The sequence below is a fragment of the Pleurodeles waltl genome, chromosome 5, assembly GCF_031143425.1.
Source record: "Pleurodeles waltl isolate 20211129_DDA chromosome 5, aPleWal1.hap1.20221129, whole genome shotgun sequence".
In the NCBI taxonomy this organism is placed as follows: Eukaryota; Metazoa; Chordata; class Amphibia; order Caudata; family Salamandridae; genus Pleurodeles; species Pleurodeles waltl.
Genome location: NC_090444.1, coordinates 1,428,884,100 through 1,428,906,823, shown reverse-complemented (window position 1 = coordinate 1,428,906,823; position 22,724 = coordinate 1,428,884,100). Strand labels below are relative to the sequence as shown.

Here is a 22,724-nt window from a genome sequence, read left to right as displayed (position 1 = left end):
TCCCGGGTACTCTTTGTTAAAAAGATATACCCACTGATTCTTATGGCTTAAGACCCAGCTAAACCTATAAAAGGTGACATCTTGACTTGTGCACATTGGATTTTTGCATTTTTGTCTTATTTTATTCCAATAAATATTATCTATTTTCCTAAACTGGTGTGGAGTACTTTTTGTGGTGTTATCACTGTGTTACTGTATCAGTTATTGCACAAATACTTTACACATTGACTTCTAAGTTAAGCCTGCCTGCTCTGTGCCAAGCTATCGGAGAGTGAGCACAGGATAATTTAGGTTGTGTTGTGGCTTACCCTGTCTAGGGTTGTGGTTCCTACTGCTAACTAGAGACTCAATTTTCTAACAGGATCGCTTTTAGGAAATCTATAGTTTTGTACATTCCATTTTGCATTTCCTAAATAGCAATTTCTCAGGATTCACGATCTAGGGAATGTAAAATAGATATTTTGTACACATAGCCCACAGCATGGTAATAGCCCTAGATTTTGTGTGGATTAGTTTCAGGGGAGAGTATACTTCCAAAAAACGTATTGTTCCCAGATAACAGTTTCAGTTTAGATAAAGCAACAGCATTGAAAATGTTGATGCACTGAAACAATATCCAGCAGTGGCACTTACTTAAATATAATCTTACAAAGGATAGATTTCTTTAAACTACAATGAAGTTTGTTAGAAATGGGGTCTTTGGTTGGCAGTCAGGTTACCCCCTGTCCAAGCAAGGACCCTCACTCTAGTCAGGGCAAAGGAGAACTACACCTGCTTAACCCCCGCTCACCCCCATGGTAGCTTGGGAAGAGCTGAAAGGCTTAACCCAGAAGCCATGTGTAGAGTATTTGTACAAACACACATAGTAATATAGTGAAAACACTACAAAATGGACACCACACCAGTTGCGAAAAATAGGCAATATTTATCTAAATCAAACAAGACCAAAACAACTAAAATGCAACAAATACAAGTCAAAATATGAATTTTTCAAAGAATAAGAGTCTTACTCAATAGGAAACAATGGAAACATTTATTTTACACAAAGTACCTGTTTGCATAAAAAATAAAGCCGCACGGGCGAGTTTTTATCAGAAAAGTAAACAATGCATTGATTATTTACTCGCATGTGAGGCTGTGCATCGTTTCTTCTCCAGTCAGGATGCGTCATTTTTCTCCCTCGCAAGAGAGCGATGCATCGATTTCCAAACGGGGCACCTCAAACCCGCCCAGGTTAACGATGACTTTAATGCCCAGCGGCGATGCTTGAGAAATTTGGTTGCACGGTGTTAGAAAACCACGCTGCGTGGGGTTTGTATCGTTATTAGCAGCTGCAAGCGGGTGTTGCGTCCTTCCTCCAGCCACGATGCATCAATTTACCAGTGGGGATGCAGGTGGGGCAGTGGTTTCAGCAGTGAAGCGGGTGGCATGTCATTTTTTTAGTCACGTTGCAGGTGGTGTGTCGAGCATTTCCCGGCACAGTGTTCTGTGAGTAGATTTCTGTCCTTGTTCTGCCAACTTAACCTTTCAAGGTACCAGGAACTGGATGGGGTACCACTTGGCAGGGCAGGAGTTTCAGCAGAGAGTTCAGGTGCTGGCAGAGGAAGTCTTTGATGGCCCTGAGACTTCAAAATAGGAAGCAAGCTCAGTCCAAGCCCCTGGAGATTCTTTTAAAGCAGGTATTGCACAACAAAGTCCAGTCTTTGTCCCCTTTCACAGACAGAAGCAGCAACTGCAGGATAGACCAACAAAGCACAGTCACAGGCAGGGGCAGCACTTCTCCTCAGCTCTTCAGCTCTTCTCCTTGGCAGAGGTTCCTCTTGGTTCAAGGAGTGATCTCAGGTCTAGGGTTTTGGGTCCAATACTTATACCACTTTCTGCCTTTGAAGTAGGCAAACTTCAAAAGGGAGACTCTGTTGTTTACAGGATCCTGCCTTTCACAGGCCAGTCCTCAGACACACATGAGGGGGTTGGGGACTGCATTGTGTAAGGGCAGGCACAGCCCATTTAGGTGTAATTGACCACTCCTTCCTCCACTTTAGCTCACATGGCCCATCAGGATATGCAGGCTTCACATCAGCTCCCTTTGTGTCACTGTCCAGAGGAGATTCACAAACACCTAAACTGTCAGTTTGACCCAAACAGGGAATCCACGCACAGGCAGAGTACCAGAATGGCTAAAGCATGAAAATGCCCACTTTCTAAAAGTGGCATTTTCAAAATAACAATCTAAAAAACAACATCACTAACAGATGTCTTTTTAAATTATGAGTTCAGACAACCCAAACTCCATATTTCCATTTGCTCTCAAAGGGAAACTACACTTTAATGATATTTAAAGGCAGCCCCCATGTTAATCTATGAGAGAGATAGACTTTACTACAGTGAAAAACAAATTTAGCAGTATTTCACTGTTAGAACATATAAAACTCCACAAGTACACGTCCCACCTTTAACATACACTGCACATTGTCCATGAGGCTACCTGGGGCCTACCTTAGGGGTGCCTTACATGTATGAAAAGGGAAGATTTGGGCCTGGCAAGTGGGTACATTTGCCAGGTCGACTTGGCAGTGCAAACCTGCACACACAGACACTGCAGTGGCAAGTCTGAGACATGTTTACACGGCTACTCATGTGGGCAGCACAATCAGTGCTGCAGGCCCACTAGTAGCATCTGATTTACAGGCTCTATGCACCTCTAGTGCACTTTACTAGGGACATACTAGTAAGACAAATATGCCAATCAGGAAAAAGTCAATCACACATATAATTTCACATAGGGAGCACTTGCACTTTAGTACTGGTCAGCAGTGCTAAAGTTCCCAGAGTAACAAAAACAGTAAAAACAGAGTCCAGCACACAACAACCTGGGAAGCAGAGGCAAAAAGCTAGGGGAGAACACGCCAAGGATGCCAGGTCTAACACATTTAATTTATGCTGCTTCTTCGGGATAGATATTTCATTTTTAAATCATTTACTGTCAAATACAAAGTGAGAGCTGCACTAACAAATGTTAATTGTCACTTATACGCAGCTTCATACAAAATACATAGTGAGACAAAAAAATGGAAGCTAAAACCCTAGAAATTAATGAAGCAGGGTTGCTGCATATGCCCATCTCTATTGAATACTTACATGAATGACCCAGCAAGAATGACCAGCTCTCAAACTATCATAACAAAGGTACACATAAAAACTGCATGCTCTATGCCAACAATGTGGTACTCATATCCCCAACAGATAACAGCCCTAACCTACTGCAAACCTCTTGCACCTGGTGCAACCTGTAAATAATTAAACAGAAAATTAAGATTCTGATTTTCCAGAAAAAGCCCTAGGTATAAATGAACCAGTACAAATTTGAAATAACCAAGGAACACAATCATATACATCAATATAGGAAGACCATTAACCTCTTATGTTTAAATTACATAAGCCAGAAACTGGCACCAAGAAAAATCAGCAATACCCAGAGGTCTTAAACCCCAAACTGCAGTATTTTAAACTCTCCTGCCCACGTTCTCACTCAGCAGGCTACATTTATCAAGCTTTTATGCCAGTGCATTGTCACCAAAAGTTATGCAAACTGGCACAAAGTATGAGTTGTTATGTACTTTGTAGCGCAAAAGATGATAAATTGAAAGTGCCCCAAAATGATGCATAGTACCCCTTTGAGCTACTTTCCGCTACTTTACATCAAGGGGGGTGCCTGATGGGTTGTACATGGACGGTCCCAGGCAACCACCCATGGATTTTGACACAAAGACCTATCTATGTAAAGAGGTAGATAGGGCTCTTAGCCAACAATCTACACCTCTGCGAGCAAGTGTAATAGAGAAAAGTTTTCTTTTCTCCACATTTTCTGACATTGTACTGTAATTTACAACACACAACACATTTATACACTTTTTTTATTATGTCGAAGCATAGTACCTTCTGCTAGAAGGGTATCTTTACAGTACAAAACACTACACAACCTATGCATGACAGGACACACACAACCTTGCACTATGGTGCAAAGGCATGTACTTGGCTGCTAAAGTGTGCCAACAGGGAGGAGTGCAACAGTGTCATATATTAGTAGATAGGTCACTGTTCTACTCTCTTCCTGTGAATCAACGCAGAGCAGCAGTTAGTAAATATGGCCTTGCATTTATATGTCTGGCTGTTGTCTGTGATAGTGCAGTCTAGGGCCCGCACTAAAGATTCACCGAAGTGGAGCAGTAATGCAACAGAAAATATGCATCTACTATTCTTTCAAAAAGTGCTGATGGTCCAGTGCTGGTTGACTACTACTATTTGACTTAGAAAAACAGCTCACAAAAGTGTCTTGGAAACCAAGAGCAACATTTTCCAACTTGATGTCCTAAACCTTCAGCAAAATGAGACACAAATACAATTTTAACTGGAGAAGATCTCCCCTCATTAGAAGTATATTTGAACCTGCTAGCAAAAGATTGTAAACAGATATATATTCAATATATATTCAAACAAAAAAATAAAAGATACACAGTCAAAGCAAAACAGTATTAACATTGGATCTGTGAAGGTAGCCATTCAAGACTGCTGTTACAATGCATCTGATATGAGGTTAACAATAAGTGACAATATTTACCTTGTCTCCAGAAGCACCCTTTGCTCCTGGACTTCCAGGAATTCCCTAAAATAGAAACAGAAAAGGTATCAGATATGGATTTTAAATTCAATTAAAGATACTGATAGGCATCCAAAATATTATAAATGCTATTTCTGCCAAAAACCGCAATAAATGAGGATGAAGTGTCATTAATTCCAGAAGTGGAAGCATGTTGTCTATAATCCAGTGGGGTGAAAACAAGTGTATTTAAGAGTAAAGGCTAATGTAATAGAATAATGTAGCAAAAGTCGAAATAGTAGTGGTGTAAGTGAGCTATTTAGAGAAGTAAAGGTGAGAGTACGAATATCAGTTATGAAACGTAATGGCCATAAAAGTAAATGCTGATAGCGGAATAAAAGCAGTGGCATAACGAAACTTGAGCAGGGCCCCCTGAAAAATACATGGAAGGACCCTCACAATAGTCTGGAGCTCTCAGGCCAGGGGCCTGATGCCTGTGCAAAGTGCCAATGGGGGCGTCCTGGAGCATAGGTCTCCCCGCACCGCAGATGCCTTTGTTACGCCAGTGAGTAAAGGTTGAAATAGGGGTCAGGACAGGGTGAATGTTGAAATTAGAGTAAACAGTATCATAAGTATGAATGATGCAGTAAAAAAAATGGCCTAGGAATAGGCACTGAAGTACATCTCTGTTGTACATCACTGTGCTGTGAATTGCTTTTCTGAAAGCATGCACTATATTGTAAGCGGCAGCTCTTGCAGGTAAAGAAGTAAAACACATGATCACGTGTACAGTTAACTGTCTAAGAATTAGACTTATTTCAGAAAAGGTAAATAGGTAGACAGTAAATTAGTGTCTTATTCAATGAATATAAAGAATTAATCCACTGAGGAATAAAGTGAAAACACTGTTAAAAGTAGAATGACAAAAATCAGGTAGGTTTTTCAGTCATGGTGAGGAGCATGTTCTGTTGATCAATACAGATTTCACATACTTTTTTGTCTAGCTTAGACATCTTTCAACTCCACATCCTACACCTTACCTTCTGCTATCTTCCATTCCTCACATGGTCACACTCCTGCCATAACATTGAACTCCTACAGGTATACCTGCATGTAAGTAAGGACTACACGGCCTCACAGATGACAGTTCAAGCTCATATAATATGTTATAAGTACTATACAGTTATGGTCCCAAGGTTTCTGCTGGCACATTCATTAGATATCAACCATATTGTGCACTTCAGTCTATAGGTAACCACAGGCAATTTGTGTCTACATTTAAGCTGACTCATACTTGGGCTCTGCTTTTGGGGTCCAGGTCAACTTTACCTGGAACTCTCTGCCAAAACAGTGAGATGAGTGTAGACCATTAAATACTTAAAAGCCATTAAGTCCATCCTAATATCAGGCTACATGATTTCCAGAGTTATATACAAACGTTTGTATGTCACAATGCCTTTGCCTGTTTCTCACTTGACAAACGTATTGTGGCCTAAATATAATTGAAAATATATATTCTAATGGGGAGATATGTTTGTGTGTGATATTCAATACACAATATTTTTGCCAGATTATATTTAGGCAATGATATTGTGGTACCACACCTACATAAGCCTTAATAATCTTGTTCTTCCTTTTCAGTGCCAATAAATGTTTACTCATTAGCTCATGCTTTATAAATATGCATACAGCTTTATCTACATTGTGATTTACCCATTACTACTGGCCTAAGTGTTAAGACTAAAGGTATAAGCTGTGATCTTTGCTAACACCCCAATATATTACAATATAGAGACAATATACTTAAATCACGTATGTGACAGACCAAATTATTGCTGTAAGTATTTCGATCAGTAGCGTTTGTGAGCAGTTGTGGTGAGCATTTCTCAGCTCTGCCAATCTTTAGTGTAAAAAATAACAACAAATAATTTGGGGCTAGCACAGATACAGGTGACACATACCGGCAATCCTTGAAGTCCAGATTCACCTGGAGCCCCAACTTTTCCTGACTCCCCCTAAAAAACATTGAATACATATGAAATAATCAAATAGGAGTAAGGCATACAAATAATACATATTATCAGTGATACACCTATACGCTTAGGTGACATAGATCACTATAAAGATTAATGGTGTAATTAGGGTAGATTAAAAGGTAGACCTTCAAATATCATTTTACATAACAATGTTTCTCTGTATTTGTCAACATGCCCCAACAAGAATGATTAGCAATTGACGGCCTTCCTTCTATTGTGGACCTTCATTGTATATGAAGTACTGGGATCCAACTGCTACCTGGGATCTAGATTATGGTTAGTATGTACCTGGAGCCTTGTATAGGTGTTCAGACCTTCTGTTGAAACCCTCAATGCTCACTTTCTCTAGCTGCTGGGTGACAGTATTGACTGGGAGTAGAGCAAAGCGAAGCACTATCAGTTTGGTGAAATCTTCTCTTAGCAATTGATCACAGACTGTCATTGTGGACTATCACAAAGCTACTTAACTGGGGGTGGGGCAATTGAATGTCCTGGAGAGTTTCTTAAAATGTTTAAAAGTCTGTGGTTTGATTTCATCACATTAGTGGCTATCCATAACTGAAATGTAACAATTTAATCTAGCTTTACTTGTAGTTAACACTGGCTAACAAGATACACTCAAGGTAACATGTTGTTTTAAGAGCAAAAGAGTTTGAGAAGTGGAATTTTCATTCTTCTTACTATGTCAAATACAAAAATACACAATTTTCAACTGGCTCAGTAGTAATAGAGGGCCATTGGGTGGGTTATTATAGGACAACAGAAGATAATCACTAGTATTTCATTGATCAGAATCTGTTCAACTCCTATCATCCAACTCATAAGGCTGGATATTAAATTGGGATGTGTAAAGTGAATTGCCACACACAACCACAGACCTAATGATTTCTTTTGATTTAGGTAATGATTGACTCCAATTTCTTCATCAACTTCTTTAAGGTTCTGACTAGATTATTAGCTCCATGGGTAAGTGTTATGATGGTGGAAATAGGATTTGCACATTTGATCTTTTGTTCCTATTGAAGGTTGAATAAAGATTGTAGTTGCTCCACTTTTTGCATAGGGAGTAAGCATAAGCTGGTGGTGGCTTATAACGTTAAGTGCAACACAGTGGGCAAGGCTTAATAACACTAGCAAGAGGAGGGCATCGATCTTTTGCTCACATTATTGTAAACTATGTATAGCCACAGTCATAATCATTTGCAAGAGCATATCTATATCGGGCCAATTATAATTTAAACCAAGGTGTTTTTGCACATATTAGTAACTCCTAGGTCAGAATTACTCAGTAAAGGACTTTGGAAAACATAACATAAACAAAATTCATTTGTAACACTCATCACAACCTCTGGAGAAATCTACTCACAACATTTTTGTCACTCCAAAATTAAGATACCCTAAATGAGGAACTAAGTTACATTTACAGCATTAGCCTTAGCTATGCAATTCTTGTTTGAAAATAAGTAATCTCTCTCCCTCTAAACCAGTTTTAATATCTACTTGGTCAAAATGTATAAATATAATAAGGCACTGAAAACTTCTGTAAACTGGTCTTCAGACTATTCCTCAAAGGTTTCCTTTTAGTCTGTAAGTTTACCCCCTGAATAATGTGCTATGCAACAAACCAACAACCACAGACTATTCATGGAGCATCATGCCAAACATCAAATGCCCTCATTATGATTGGCATAAGAATTTGGTCCAATATTTCCTCTCACAAATGTTATAGAGACCGGGTGACCAGTATCTCTAAGGGTGGGGTAATATCGAGTCCAATATGGGTTCGGCCCTAATAGGGTCCATTTAGAAATGAGGATGCACAAGAGGGACTCAGTATTTCCGGGCCTGGTTCTCCTGTTAATTCTTCATGCTGGCCCAGACTTTCATCTGGAAATTTCACCTGCTTTCAGCAGCCAAAATCTCCAGATGAAAGCAAACACAGTTACCAGCCCAATCTCAATTAAGTAGTCACTGCTGGGGAATGGTGAGGGCACTATCTCAGTTTGTTTGACTGAACATTGTTTCTCTGTAAATCGTGTTTGATGGCTTTTCTAAAGAGGCTTTATGAAATCCACATGAACAGGATAAGTTGTTTCCTATTAATTGGCATTCGGTAGAGCAGTTTTTTTTACCTTTCTGCATTTTAGCCTACAAAATGACCAAAACATTTGGTCTGCACCAATAATTTATACAAATGCATGTAAAAAGTTTCATTTCCTAATATTGCTTTTATATCTCTTGTGTTTGGCACATTTCTGCTGCTTTCTTTCAATATGCCACAGAGGTTTTCTTTTTCTTCTGTAATACAGAGACTTTGATGTTTTTGAGTTTTTTGTTGAGTGTTGTAGCTCCTGAGTTTTGTTTTCCTTATCTGCTTCACACGCTCACTCAGCACCAACAGGACTCATTTTTGGGGTTGAATACTATTAGAGAAGAGCGACGACTTTAGAGCACATACAGCTCATATCTAGTTTGCTAACAGCAAAGCTTCATATGCCTCTGAGCACAAAGAAAATTAAGTGTCCTAAAAAATCATGCTCGTTGGGGAGACTGGTATTCTGCAAGAGCTTGAGTTAAGCATGCAAAGGGACACCTAGCCTATTAGTGCTGAATGCAATACAATATTATTTTTAACACAGTTATTTTGTATCTGTAATCTTTTCTATTGTTGCTAAATGTATCTGTAAAAAACTGAGCTAAAATAATTTCATGTACTTCTCAGAGCGTTTCAAAAAAGTGGTCAGTCAACAGACAATAGAATACCAGATGAACAGCACAAGTACAATTAGTCATCAACAATTCTTACCTCCTCCCTTTAGTCAATCATTACTGTTAATTCAGCAATTGATAGGCACAAATCCTACTTCTAAAATTAAGTAATTTCATGCTAACTGATTCACTCAGTGTTACATTGGATCGTTTTTTCATCACTTGGTACAAAATTGATGTTCTCCATTTCTCTCGGAAGTAACAAAATTAGAGAAAGAATTTCAGTTGTATGATGAGAAAGCCAAGCTGTAACTGCAAAAGTAGCAGATATGAATTCAGCTTCATTCACTTCCTGCGTTAAATCATTTCAACCCTTTTAGGTAAGGAGCATTATGGCTTTCATCTGGTGAATATTTAGTGCATTTTGGCCAAAGTAGAGGTAGGATTCTCGTTGAGTAGCTATCTCTGCATCATTAAACAAAATACCAGTGGGATGCAACATTTTGCTTTTAATAAATGACTCCTTCTCCCCATGACAAGTGTTTAAGATAAGCTATGTGCATCAGTGTTTGCAACAGAAAAGGTTCTCAAGGCAGAATTGCCATCTCCCACATTAGAAATTTCCACTAGAGGCACCCACGAATTTTAAGAGGAGTCTTGTAAGAGGACACTAGGCTTTCCTCTCAAATAAACACAATCAAGACTATTTTGCGATGTGGGTAAAACATCTTGAATGCTCGGCTAGAATGCTAAGACAGTGAGAAACAAGAGGAGTTATGGCAAAAATTCTGCCGCAAAAATATCTACATTAGGGGCCTACACACAGAGCTTAATGAGAGTGGGATGGCATGAGGCTTCTGTTTATGAGCAACTATCAAGCACCATTGTGCAGAAAGACTTTTTACAACATATGGTGTTCATGGTCATTTATTCAGAAAAACATCGTACCTTGGAACCTGGCAGTCCCGGGATCCCATCACGACCATCAACACCTGGCAACCCCTGAAAAGGAGAAATTATCACTAGTTAATTGAGGAGTGAGACTTCTTCATTGTCTTTGCAAAGAAAACAAACCATCAGAGGAAACCAATATAAAACCGTCTCTACGTACACCTTCTCCTTTAGAACCTGGCATTCCTGTTATTCCTCTTGGACCTTGAGCACCCTATTAGGAAAGACAAGTCAAAGATGAGATTTAGCTCAAGAATGGGATAAATAAATGTATATTTATGAACAAGTGCCCATATTATTGAAGTGGTATCACAACAAGCGGGCATACGTTTGGCAATTATTTATCACTTCTTTCCATTAAAAACAGTTCTGAAGAACACTATCATACACAAGGAGGCAGTTTAGTTTTCAAGGCATGAGACCATAAAGAGATGCAACATATTAGCAAATATTCTATAGTCTGAGAACCCTATCGAAATAACTGCAACTATGAGAACAGGGTCTAAGATGTGAAGATGCATTTATGTTAATAGTGAAATAAAGAAATTCATGATAAAGTAGAAAGCATTCTGCCCACCCTGCTTGAATTACATTTCAGTATTTACGTATGTATCCTGCTGCAAACTGATATCTTTTGTCAGTCCATCAAATGTAGATGTTTACACAACTTGGGCAACACTGGCCCCTCTTTAAGTAGATAATTACAGCATTCAACAGCTGGAGGCGATCAGTTAACAACCATTTTAATAACTTTGAGCCGCTTGAACCATCTGTTGAAATCTGCAAATTATGCAATCAAAGTTGGATTCTGTAGTGACAACATCAAGTTAATATTTATGAGAAGATGATATGGTGCACATGTGCATTTTTAAAGTGGCCCTTCACCATGAGCAACCGTACAAACTATAGGAAATTCAATGGAATCAATTATGCAAAATGATACGTCATCTCTGAATTACAATAGAATCCACAAAAAATATGAAAATGTTACTGGTGATAGGACCTGCCTTACATTTTAAGACTCTGTGAGAAAATAATTAGGCAGAGTTCACGGGCCATGTTCCACACAAGTTAAAGCAGGTCTACATATATATGTATGTATGTTTTTATAGGAATTGGAAAAATTTGTTTTTCACAGCTTTTTGTAGCTAGTGTGCTCTGTGGAAGAATAAAAAATACCCACAAATTCTATTATAAGGTCACTTTAGGTGTACAATAGATCTTAGTTTAGTTTGACTGTGGTATCAGCAGCACACTAATTAGGGAATCATTCCTGCAACCTGTGTTATTTTCACAACTACATTTTCATTTAGGGGATTATTGTGGAATCATAGATACAGCCACCCGTAAACCCTTTGTTCATTAAATCATTAAAACCCTCTCTCAACACACAATCCTCATTATATCTATAACTTCATTTAATAATATGTAAACTATGGTACCTATCCTGCATAATTCAAAACCAATGCTTTTAACCCAGTAGCAAAGAGGTAGCCAAGGGCCACTCCACCTCTTTAATCACCACTGTGCCCCCAACCTACGCTTCTTTATTAAAACCCTTGAATGGCTGTTTGTTATGTGACAACTCAGTGTGTTGCCAGTAACAACTTTTCAAAGTTCTGTAATTCCAATTTCACTAAAGCATCCCACAAAGACAGCACTTACTCCTACAATGTCATCATCTCTGCCCAACTTAAACTCTCATCCATCCCATTTCATCGATCCCTTTAATCCTTTAGTCATCTGCCCTCTTTGAAATGGCCCATCACCACATACTATTGATAACTATCTAGCTTTGGCATAATTGGAGCTGAACTATTCCCCTACCTTGGGGGAATTGGGGACCTACCAATATAGAAAACTAGAGTACATTTTAATACATTCTTGACATCAAAAAAATGAATCAGATTAGTAGCACCACAGCTATTCACTTTTAAATATTTGGGTAAAAAATAGAGTTTAAAAGCACAAAATGTCAACTTTGAATTTCTGGTCACCTCTGATTGGGGCAAATGCATAAGTTGAGACCGACTGAAATGGAGCACGGGCCAGCTACAAGTATCAAGCTAGGCCTGCAGATGATTGTACCTTTAGACCCGGATGAGGAGCATTGCATCACGGAGCGGCGATTCCGAGAAGTGATGAGAGGTCCACGTCGAGGAAGCATTGCACAGCAGCAGTTCCAATGAGCTCCAAGGGCTGTGATATTGGCTTGGATCAAGGTTGTGTCACGCTGCATTGTTTCCAATAAGGAGCTGCAAGGGCTGTGATGAGGGCTTGAGGCGAGGCTGGAGAATGTTGCGGCGGTTTCAATGCAGAGCTCCTAGGCTGTGCTGGATTTGCGTCACACTTTGTTGGTTCGGGTGAAGTCTACAGCTGTGCTGGCAGAGCACCTTTAGTCCCACTTCCAATGGTAAAAGACTGGAGGGGCACCATTTGGAGGGCCAGGACTCACAGCAGAAAGAGTCCAGGTCCAGGGTTTAGGAGGGTTGGAACCCTTTCTGCACCCGCGACTCTGATCAGGAGGCCAGTCAAACAGCCCTAAGAGTCACTCTGGTGGTTCTGTATTCAAGGTGGAGGTCCAGTCCTTTGCACTCAAGCTTCAGGGCGGCAAAGCAGTAGGGCAGTATGGTAGCAGGGCAGTCCTTCTTGCAGCAGAACAGTCCTTCTTCTGAGTTTTCCACAGGCCGAGAAGTGATCTGAAGAGTTGGGTCTGAGGGTCCACTTTTTATACCTGATGCCCACTTTGAATTCAGAGAAGCTTCTAGACTCCTTCCCCTACAAAGATGTCCGAACTGTCCTTCCTGCCTGCCCTGACCCCAGGTTGTCTGGGAACAGAAATTACAAGTGAAAAACCCTTTGTAAGTGTACGGAGGTAGAGTCTTTGCAATGTGCAAGTGTGGAAGGCAACAGCTCCCCCCCCCATCCTGACAGAGGTGGTCCATCCTGACAACACCTATTCCCCATTTGCGTCATTGTCTGGGAGTAATATCGTCAGACCAACTGTCAGTTACACCTAGTCATGTGACCCAGGATACATGCTGCAGGCACCAAATAGTTAGGACAAGAATATGCTAACTTTCTAAAAGTGGCATTTTCAGAAATGTGACTTAAAATCCAACTTTACAATTAAAAAGGGGTTTAAATTCTTGAGACAGAAACTCAACATTCCTACCTGCTCCCAATTGAAATCTATCATTTATTAATTGTGATAGGGTAACCCAACGTTATCTTAAGGGAGGGGTAGGCCTTGCAGTAGTGAAAAAGAAATGTAATCGTTTTTCACTACCAGGGCATGTAAAACGTAAACATACATGGCCACCTTTTTAAATACACTCCACCTTGCCCTCTGGGCTGTGTAAGGGCCTATTCCAGGGGTGGCTTATATGTATTAAATAGGAAGTTTTAGGCCTGGCAAAAGGGTAATTTTGCCAAGTCAAAATTGCAGTTTAAATCTGCTGGCAGTCTCCAATGACAGACCCAAGACATGTTTAAAGGGCTACTTAAGTGGGTGCCACAAGGAGTGGTGGAGGTCCACTAGTAGCACTTAATTCACAGGCCCTGGATTTATGGTATAATACCTTACTAGGGACTTATAAGTAGATTAAATATGTCAATCAAGTGTAAGCCAATGTTACTATGTTTTCGGGAGTGAGAAAAGGTCAACAAAAACAAATTCATTAAAATAGGAGGGGTGAAGGCAAAATGTTTGGAGTGACACTGCAGAGAAGGCCACATCAAACAGCACCACATTAATTTAGACATGTAAAAGTAACTCTAGCACATGCAATCAGGATGTATGTTTAATGCAAATGAATAGTACTCAAGAAATCGTTCACTCTTTTTTCAGAGAAGCACACTACTCAGTTGAAATACAAAAGTGATGTTTTTGAAAAAAATTGTGGAAATTTCACTCATTGAATTGATTAATGATTTTTCACCAACCAGTCTGGAAAATGTGGCCCCTCTAAGAAGGCCCCATTATTTTCTTGTGAGCATGCCTTTCCCTAAAGTCTGTCAGTTCTCACTTCTTAGCCCACAAACTCTTTGTTCCTAGTTAAATGTAGGAAATCTATGATGCACGGTTATTTAAAAACATATTTTGCCTCCTGCTCCCCATGTCAAAGTATCAGAAATATAGCCCACATCACTCTAGGTTAGTGGAAACAAACATGCATTTTCTTCTTTGAAGTAATTTTCATTCCTTTGCATCAAAGTATTTTCATAGACCACTATGTTGCATACTGACACTTACACATATCTCAGACTCATGTTATCATTGATTGGTGTTTAATAAACATATTCAAGATAAAACAAAATGTACAGTTTTTGCCTTGATTGAAAGTTCTGATGAACTTACATTATTACCCTTTGGGCCCATCTCACCAATTGGTCCTCTCTGGCCTTGGTCACCCTATATATAAAAGGCAAGCATAGAAATAAAATTTAAATTTAACATAAAGAAGCATGAATAATATGAAGTGTTCACTTTTCCAATTGATGAAAATGCAGCCTTCTGTACACATCACCAACAATGGAGTTTTTCCTATCTGGTGAAATAAATGTATCACAGAGTTTAGAAGCACGGAAAGTAGGATGATGGTAAATGAAGTCCCGAGGGACTGTGGGTAGTCAGTATGAAGATCTATCCATTGCACCAGGCCTTCATCTATGCACATGTATATGCCATAGCATTTTCCAGGCACAAATCTGAACTATACCTGGATAGTTATTTGTGAATTTGTAAAAAGAAACCTCACTTTTCTTAAAAGTTTTGAAAAGTAATTTAACCTTTTTACATGAAAGGTTGGAATTGGAATGTCTGTGCCCTAGAAATATTCAAATAAGTAAGAAAAAACTAAAAATATTAGAGATATTTTTAATACTTATCTTCCAAAAATATATCTGAACTTAATTTTAATTTATATAGTGGGATTACCCATAATAAAATAGGTGACATAAATCTGCATAACATATAGAGTTTTTGTGTAGTTTGCTGGCATGGAATACTGAAAATAGAAACGTATTGAGGAGAATATTAAACAAAATAGACTGCTGTGTGGAAAAATTAATAAATGGTTAAATTGATCATAATATTCTTGACCTTTATATTCTTTCCTATCTGTTCTTCTGACTTTCCTTGAAAAGCACCCAGTTGTCTAATTTAAGATCAAAACTGCATGCATTTGCCTAGATGTGCACAACACACTTATAGATCCCACTTATGACAATGCATTTACAAGATCTCTCTTGCACACTTTGTTAATCTTGTAAAAAGTATTGTCATAAATTGCATTTTCCAAACATATGTCAGTTTTTTGCCTGTTTCTGAATTAGCAAGATTGCTTTATTACAGGTTCTCATCTGCTATGGTCAGCAAATAATGAGTATGACCCCCCAGCAATGTCAACCCAGTTTTTCATACTTAGAGGTAAGTACAGTGAGTGACATTTATTTTGGTAATGTTAATACCTGTTTTTAAGAGTGCTAGGGAATGTCAGAAATATAGTTATTATTACTGTTAGCATTGACAAGATTCATGGATTATATTTTCCCTTTGTGAATTATTAACTACAATCACAAATTCACAGGCCCAATTCCAAGGAAATACCTTCATATATATATATATATATGCATGTTTTCATTAAGTGTGCACATTGTTAGTATTAGCTATGGACTCTTTGAGAAATATTTCTAGCAGTATGGTGTAATAATTCTAAGCAGACAATATTAATCTAAGCACCAGTCTCCTGAGTAGAAAGCTGGAACTCAAAGATAAAATACTAATTAGTGTCTCGTTTGAGGTGAATAATTGAAATGGAGTAAGTGCATTTGGTGAACAATAACTTTTGAGAAAGTGAAGCTACCATCCTATATGTGAATTTTCAAACATGACAAAGACAGCAACCACAGTCTCAAATTCTATCCCAATCAAAACTCAATTTTACAATATTGCCATTTACTGCATGAAAGTTGTATCCAGTATAATATAGCATGAACTTAATCTACCAGCACTGTCAAGTGCAAAGCACTTACGTTAATGGGAAAGAATCATTCAAACCTTATTGTGTTAAATGTTTGTACTACACATATAGAATATGTGGAATGGATACTTGAGACTGTGCTGCTGTGTACCCACTTCTTTTAGTAGTTACCAGGATACATATACAGCGTGAATATACAAGTATGCTTCTACGTTTGATTTATGTGGAGGCATGTCAGATAATACGATCAGAAATAGTTGTACACTATAATAGTTGGATGATTCACTTTTTTTATTTCATAATATATTGTTTAATAAACTACCATAAAGATAATGTTAACAACAACACTACTTACAGTTGCACCTGCTATCCCCTGGGGACCAGGTTCCCCATCAAGTCCTCGTCCACCCTACAAGAAAGAAGGAATTTGACATTGGGTACACAACTGAATGCCAGAAAACATAAAATAGTTAAGTGTATCCCTACCATAAAACAGTGAGTCTCCAACAAGATGCATATAATTGGACATATTTCCTACCTCAAATCCATCACCTAGTGCTATATTTACCTTTGCAGTACAAGAGAGTACACCATAGAATGCAGATTAAATAGTTCTGCAGCCTACAAGCACAGAATATATTTTGATCAGCTGAGACTGAATATTAAGACCCAAACAAGTTCAAAACAAAATGTACTCAGGTCCATCCCCTCATTTTTTTATATTACCTAAATATGATTGGACTTCATCTATCTTCTACACATAATTCACTATTTTAAGGTAGCTGAAGCATATATTGAACATAACATAAAAAGAGACCACAAAAGATAGCTTGCTTAATTTATATTACAACTATTTAGTATTATTTAATGTGGAATGTTTCCATATGAAAGTTTCAGATTCAACATGAGTGACTAGGTGGTGGCTAAATGCTGCGGATAGGATATAAAAGGCATTGGTAAAGCAATAGGTCTTGATGTTTCCTGAATTTTTGACTTTGCCTTTTGCTAATGATATTCATGAAACAGCATTGCCAAAGAAAAGCACAACGAGGAAGACGCCCAAAAGTCATGAATCATCAGCTATTTCGTTTTTAGGGTCGAGCCTGCGTCACATGCGCTTGCACATGTGTTTCGCTAAGCGAGACGCTTTAGTAATTAAAAAGGGCTCGGAGCCCTGTCCACGTCACGTCAGTGTCTGTCATTGGCTTGTGGGATTGCCTGTTAGAATGTGCTTGATTTCATTAGTGGAAGGCATGCATATGTCATGCCTTTTCCGGTGGATAGCCCCCCTCGAGCGCATCGACCACGTACAGAAAACATGCGAGGTTCGCTGTTTTCTGTCCGGCTCGTGGACTACTTTTTCTCTATTTTCCCAGCGCAATCTGGCTTGGCAGAAGCCGAGCGCTTTACATAATATCAGCCCTGTTACACAGTTAATTGCACTTTTTCGGGTTACGTACATAAATGCACTTTTGCTGATAGGTTTCATTACCAGTGAAAAGTCGGGTTAGGAGTTTACAACGCTATCAGCTCTAACACGAGCAAACGCGAGACCCGTTGCATTGCAAATGCTTGTTTGTTTTAGTTTACAGCTCCAAGATGGGAAGCATTTATCTCAAAGTGGTAAATTACAAAATATAAAAAGCGCATCGAAGTGCATTTTTTGTGTAAAAGAGTGGCCCGGCAGAAAATTGCAGCCCTCAAAAAAGAGAAATTAACATTTTTTAAAACATGGCAGAAAAGAGAGCATGATGATGAAGCTTGAATAAAGTAAACATTGGCAAGTGGTGGGACCAGCGGGGGGCAAAGCAGGAGCTTGGTGGGGGTGTAAAGAATTTAAAAAAACAAAACAAAAGAAGTACAGTGGGGTGAGGGAAACAATGGATGTGGTTGAAAGGAAGCAACACAAAAAACAAGGCGTTAGAGCAGTAAACGAGAAGAGAGAACAAAACACATGCACTCCATTGGAGTACTGAAAGCAAAAAAGTAGTTCACTTATATGTGGCTATGAAAGGGTGCAACTCATTCAATCAAAAGTATGTTAAACAATCTGTGGTCCAGTGAAGTAAAAGATATTAGAAGATGAAGGAAAGGCATCACACAAGAAGCAAGCAAATGAGAGTGACAGGAAAGCTAAACAATAATATGCAATGGGCTGATCCAAAGTCCAATGTAAGTAGTGGTATTTTCCACAATAGGTCTTCGACAACAGACAGCTGGAGCAATCTGTAGGCGAGACCTAAAAAGGGGTGTGATCTCAAATAGATCACAAAGTTCAGATGTAAATAACAAGTTTGAAAAGAGAACACTGTAAGTATCTGAAATGATGTGTTTTTTGCATAAGCACATTCTAGGGCTTTTGTAAGAAAGTCTTGTTTCCAGAGTAAAAAAAGCTTCTACATTAGAAAACTAATTCAGAATACGTGAGTATGACTAAATGCATGGCATGTAATTTGTATTATAGACTGGCATTTCAAACACTTTAAATGTGCGTTGGTTTGCCATCACAGATTGGGATGATTTAAGTGTCAATTTGTGCACAGTCCACACAGTCCCAGCATAGACATCACCTTTATATACCAACTATCCCCTCAGTAGATGCCTAGAATTGCCACATGATACTCCTGTCTAAACTGAGATGAAGAAAACACCGTATGAAATGGAAACAAAGACAGTTGACATTTTGTGCCGAAAATGTTGCTTTTCTCCTTTGTAAAGCATTAGTCACCCTCAGTTAATGCAACACGTGAAATGTGACCAACAATTAAGTGCACATGTTAACTCCATACTATGTACTGTTAGTAGGTGACTAGAGTATGGTTGGTTATCAGTCTACTTAAATACTATATAAAAAAGCCTAGCTTGGCAAAGTCTCTTAATAAACAATAAGCAATCTCCTCAAGGAATAAAAGGACCCAAGCTAACTTTGAAAATATGGCACAAATATCTCTACAAAGAAACATAAGATTATTTCTCCTAAATAATCTCACTTGCTATCAACAGTCACAATTAAATAAATCAGTAGAATCCAAATTATCCTTCTATTTAACTGCAAACCTGAACTACCTTAAAATTACTGTAATATTAGGCCAGATGTACTAAGTACTTTTGTGGTAACAAATGTTCCCATTTGGAGTATGTGATCGCAGAAATGTTTTTGCAATGTACAAAGCCTATTTTGTGATTCGGTAATAGGTTACTGATTTGCAAAAGTGGTTTATAGGAGGATAAGAAATTGGTATTTGGATGGGACATGTTTAGGGTGTTTGTTCTAAATAATGATTTGCTTTGGTATGTATCAATGTTTTGCGACCGAAAACCGGTCACAAACTATTGACATTTTATGGACTCCCAATATAGAGTTGTGACTCATCAACAAAGGGGAAGGGATCCCTTTAAGACCCCTTCTTTTTGTGAAAATGTAAAAATAAATGTTTGTTGGGGATTAGGCAGTGGTCCAAGTAAGAAGCGTCTATTCTCAAGCAAAATGTTAAAACATTTTACACTTTTGTTTAAAAACAGCCCCATTTCCTTTAAGGAAAATGATCTAGGTTAACAAAAAATTCACAGAATCACTGGTTTGGTGGTCTGTTGACCCAAGCAGGCCACCATACCTGTTTTGGCCAACAACAGTAATAGACTGCAGTTTGCATCCTACCTCATGAATACTGAAATCAGTCAGATTGTGACCCCCCCTAAGATTTGGAATTTTGTAAACCGACCTAGTTGTATATTCATCGGTTTACAAATATTGGTTGTAAAACATACTTGTCACAATCTGCATCCAGTATTTTGAGACCAGCGTTTCATCAGTTTGGCCCACTATCAGCCTTTCATTGACTAAGAAATACAATCACCAAATAAATCATAAATAGTTACTATGACCTGACCATTTTAGGTATGTGATTTCTCCCCATCCTCCTACAAAGATAATATTTTTCATTGATGATCATGATTACTATCTGACAAAATCTTTACATACTAAGATCACATTTCATACAAACTGGCCTCATGCCGGTTCAATTACTAAAACTCTGTAGACATTATCATGCCACCATTAGCAACATTAATAAATGCTTCATTTGGTACGCCAAATGAATTTACTGAAATGTTTAAATTTAGACTCCAAGTTAGCTTTAAACATCTGCTTGAATTCAAGCATTGCAAACCCTACAATAGAACTAAAAACTAAACAAATAAGGGGAATCACAGATTCAACCTAAACATGACCACCTAGAATGCTGAAACACTTTTTATCCCGTTTAAGAAAATGGGTTGCTATTTGTGAAGGATGTGAGTGCTGTGCAAGTGAAAGGGCCACAGTTGTTTTCTTAATGGGAACCAAGTGCCCTATTAGAGCACTTACTTCTCTAAGGATAGTGAAACAGAGCAGTCCAAGAACTACTCCGGGGAGGTGCTGTGTGCTAGCAATCTCCATCCACATGTAGGTAAAAACAGCACCCAATAAATCATTGTTCATCCAGTGCTTTTTGTTTGAAAAAGGAAAAGTACATTTACTACATACACTGCCAAATACTACACATTAATTTCCAAATATATACATCAGGCAGGTGGCAATTCCATTCATGACATTCATGAATCACATTTGATCAATAGTGGATAATATATCCAATAATCACAATGTCCCCAACACCTATACCAGAGGCAACATCACAATATATGAGGCTATTGTTTTAAATGAAGGAGGCCTATTTGTTATGTCAAAGAGTCACCACATCAATATACAAAAAAAGCCTACTGGCTTTGTCAAGGGAACAACACATCCATATACAAGGTAAGGATACTGGCTTTGTCAAGGGGTCACTGCATCAGTATATGAGTGAAGCCTGCTAGCTTTATCAAGGTGGTCATTACAATAAATTATACGGCAAACGTACTGGTTCGTCAAAGGGTCACCACATCAACAGAAACAACAATCACATTTTAAAAATTACTATTAAAACCAATGGACTCTCTAGTCAGATTTAAATGCAGTCATTACAAATATATGCATTGCAAAGTCCAACAAAAATCAATGTCAGTAATATACATTAAATAAAGCATTGAAACTCAAGGTATCATTTGTCAGTCTTTCTTTTATATTTATCAGGTCACATAAAATGCTGTCATAGGACCAACCATCTGGGTACTCACACTCTCTCAGACTTTTACAGGGGCACTCTTCTTGAGGCCCAAATAGACACAGAGAGAGTTTTTCTCAAAACATCCCTCGGGGATCCTGCAGTCCCTCACACATCTAAAATGGTGTTGGTTGTATCCCTGCCCCTCTCTAGGACACCAGACAGCAGGAAGAATGAATAATCAAAACCCACACAGGGTTGTGTGCTTTGTCCCGAGTATTATGAATAACAGATGAGGGGGAAAGGGGCAGAAATACGCAGCTTCATGCCATGTTTCTTTTTCTTTCTTCTACATATACTTTTTTTAAATTGGTCTCCCCAGTCCCACCCAGGAGCTGGCACCGATTTTCCTGATCCACTCTAATGATGACCTCCCGAGGGCAGGGAGAGCATGAGGGTCCAGGGTCCTGGGTCTGGGGCAGTGCAGCACAGTGCCTCCAGGCTCCCTCTGCCTACAAGCTTCTGTGCCTTGGGTCTCAGACATGGGGTCCTCATATTTATTATTACCAGACTGGGCATGTGGGTTGATGACCATGGACCAGGCATGAGTAAGGTGAGGGAAGCCCACTGTCAGAGACTCCAGTACGTGACAGCAGTGCGGCCAGAGAATCATGGTCTCTCTATTTGCGTACGCCAACATCAATGGTGTGTGCAACACCACTGGTTTGTGTTTACCATGGAAAAAACCTCTGACAATGTTAACAGAGGCATGGTAAGAGTTTTACCTTTGCATGCATGCACATTAAATAATCACTTACTACAATTATTTTTCTCTCTTAGCTGCTGCAAGTCCCACCGTCCCAGTCCCTCCTGGACCTTGCTGGGTACTCGCAGAGCAGCGATGGAACCTTCAGGGACTTGTGACAGGTAACAACTCAAAATCTCATGTGACATAGAGCTCTCACAAGATCTAGAAGTCTTGGTGGCTCTCTTGGACGTGGAGGCTATAAATATCATGCCCTCTCAAGACTTCTTGCTTTGCATTTAGGTTCCAAAGGATGGATGTGTAGAGCTGCAGATCTTCTGAGAATTCTGACCTGTTTTAGATGCAGCAGACTTTTTCACCAACATGGATTGCGTTCCCATGAGAACCGGATAAGTGGTTAATTATTTATGGTTGTTAAAGAAGAAGTCACCACCTAATCTAAGGGGAATTAATGCCACTGAGTGAGCTACTAAAATCTACTGCTCACAGCATGTTTATGCTCTTAAATTTTGTTTATGTAATCTCCTGCACAACTGACCGGAGACACAGTGAAGGCCTGGTCTCTGGAGGTGTAACAGACCATAGTCTCTTGCATGTTAC

At 38.9% G+C, this 22,724-nt stretch overlaps 1 protein-coding gene across 1 annotated transcript in view; it reads right to left on the bottom strand.

Moving 5' to 3' along the window:
* The window catches only part of COL9A1 (collagen type IX alpha 1 chain), a 297,653-nt gene that overhangs the window by 75,273 nt on the left and 199,656 nt on the right, over positions 1–22,724 (bottom strand). Inside the window, exons 21-26 of the mRNA XM_069235721.1 lie at positions 16,633–16,686; positions 14,654–14,707; positions 10,454–10,507; positions 10,291–10,344; positions 6,559–6,612; positions 4,619–4,663 (exon numbers count right to left, since the gene is read on the bottom strand). Coding sequence (XP_069091822.1) covers positions 4,619–4,663; positions 6,559–6,612; positions 10,291–10,344; positions 10,454–10,507; positions 14,654–14,707; positions 16,633–16,686 — 315 coding nt within the window. The remainder of the gene's footprint in view (positions 1–4,618; positions 4,664–6,558; positions 6,613–10,290; positions 10,345–10,453; positions 10,508–14,653; positions 14,708–16,632; positions 16,687–22,724) is intronic.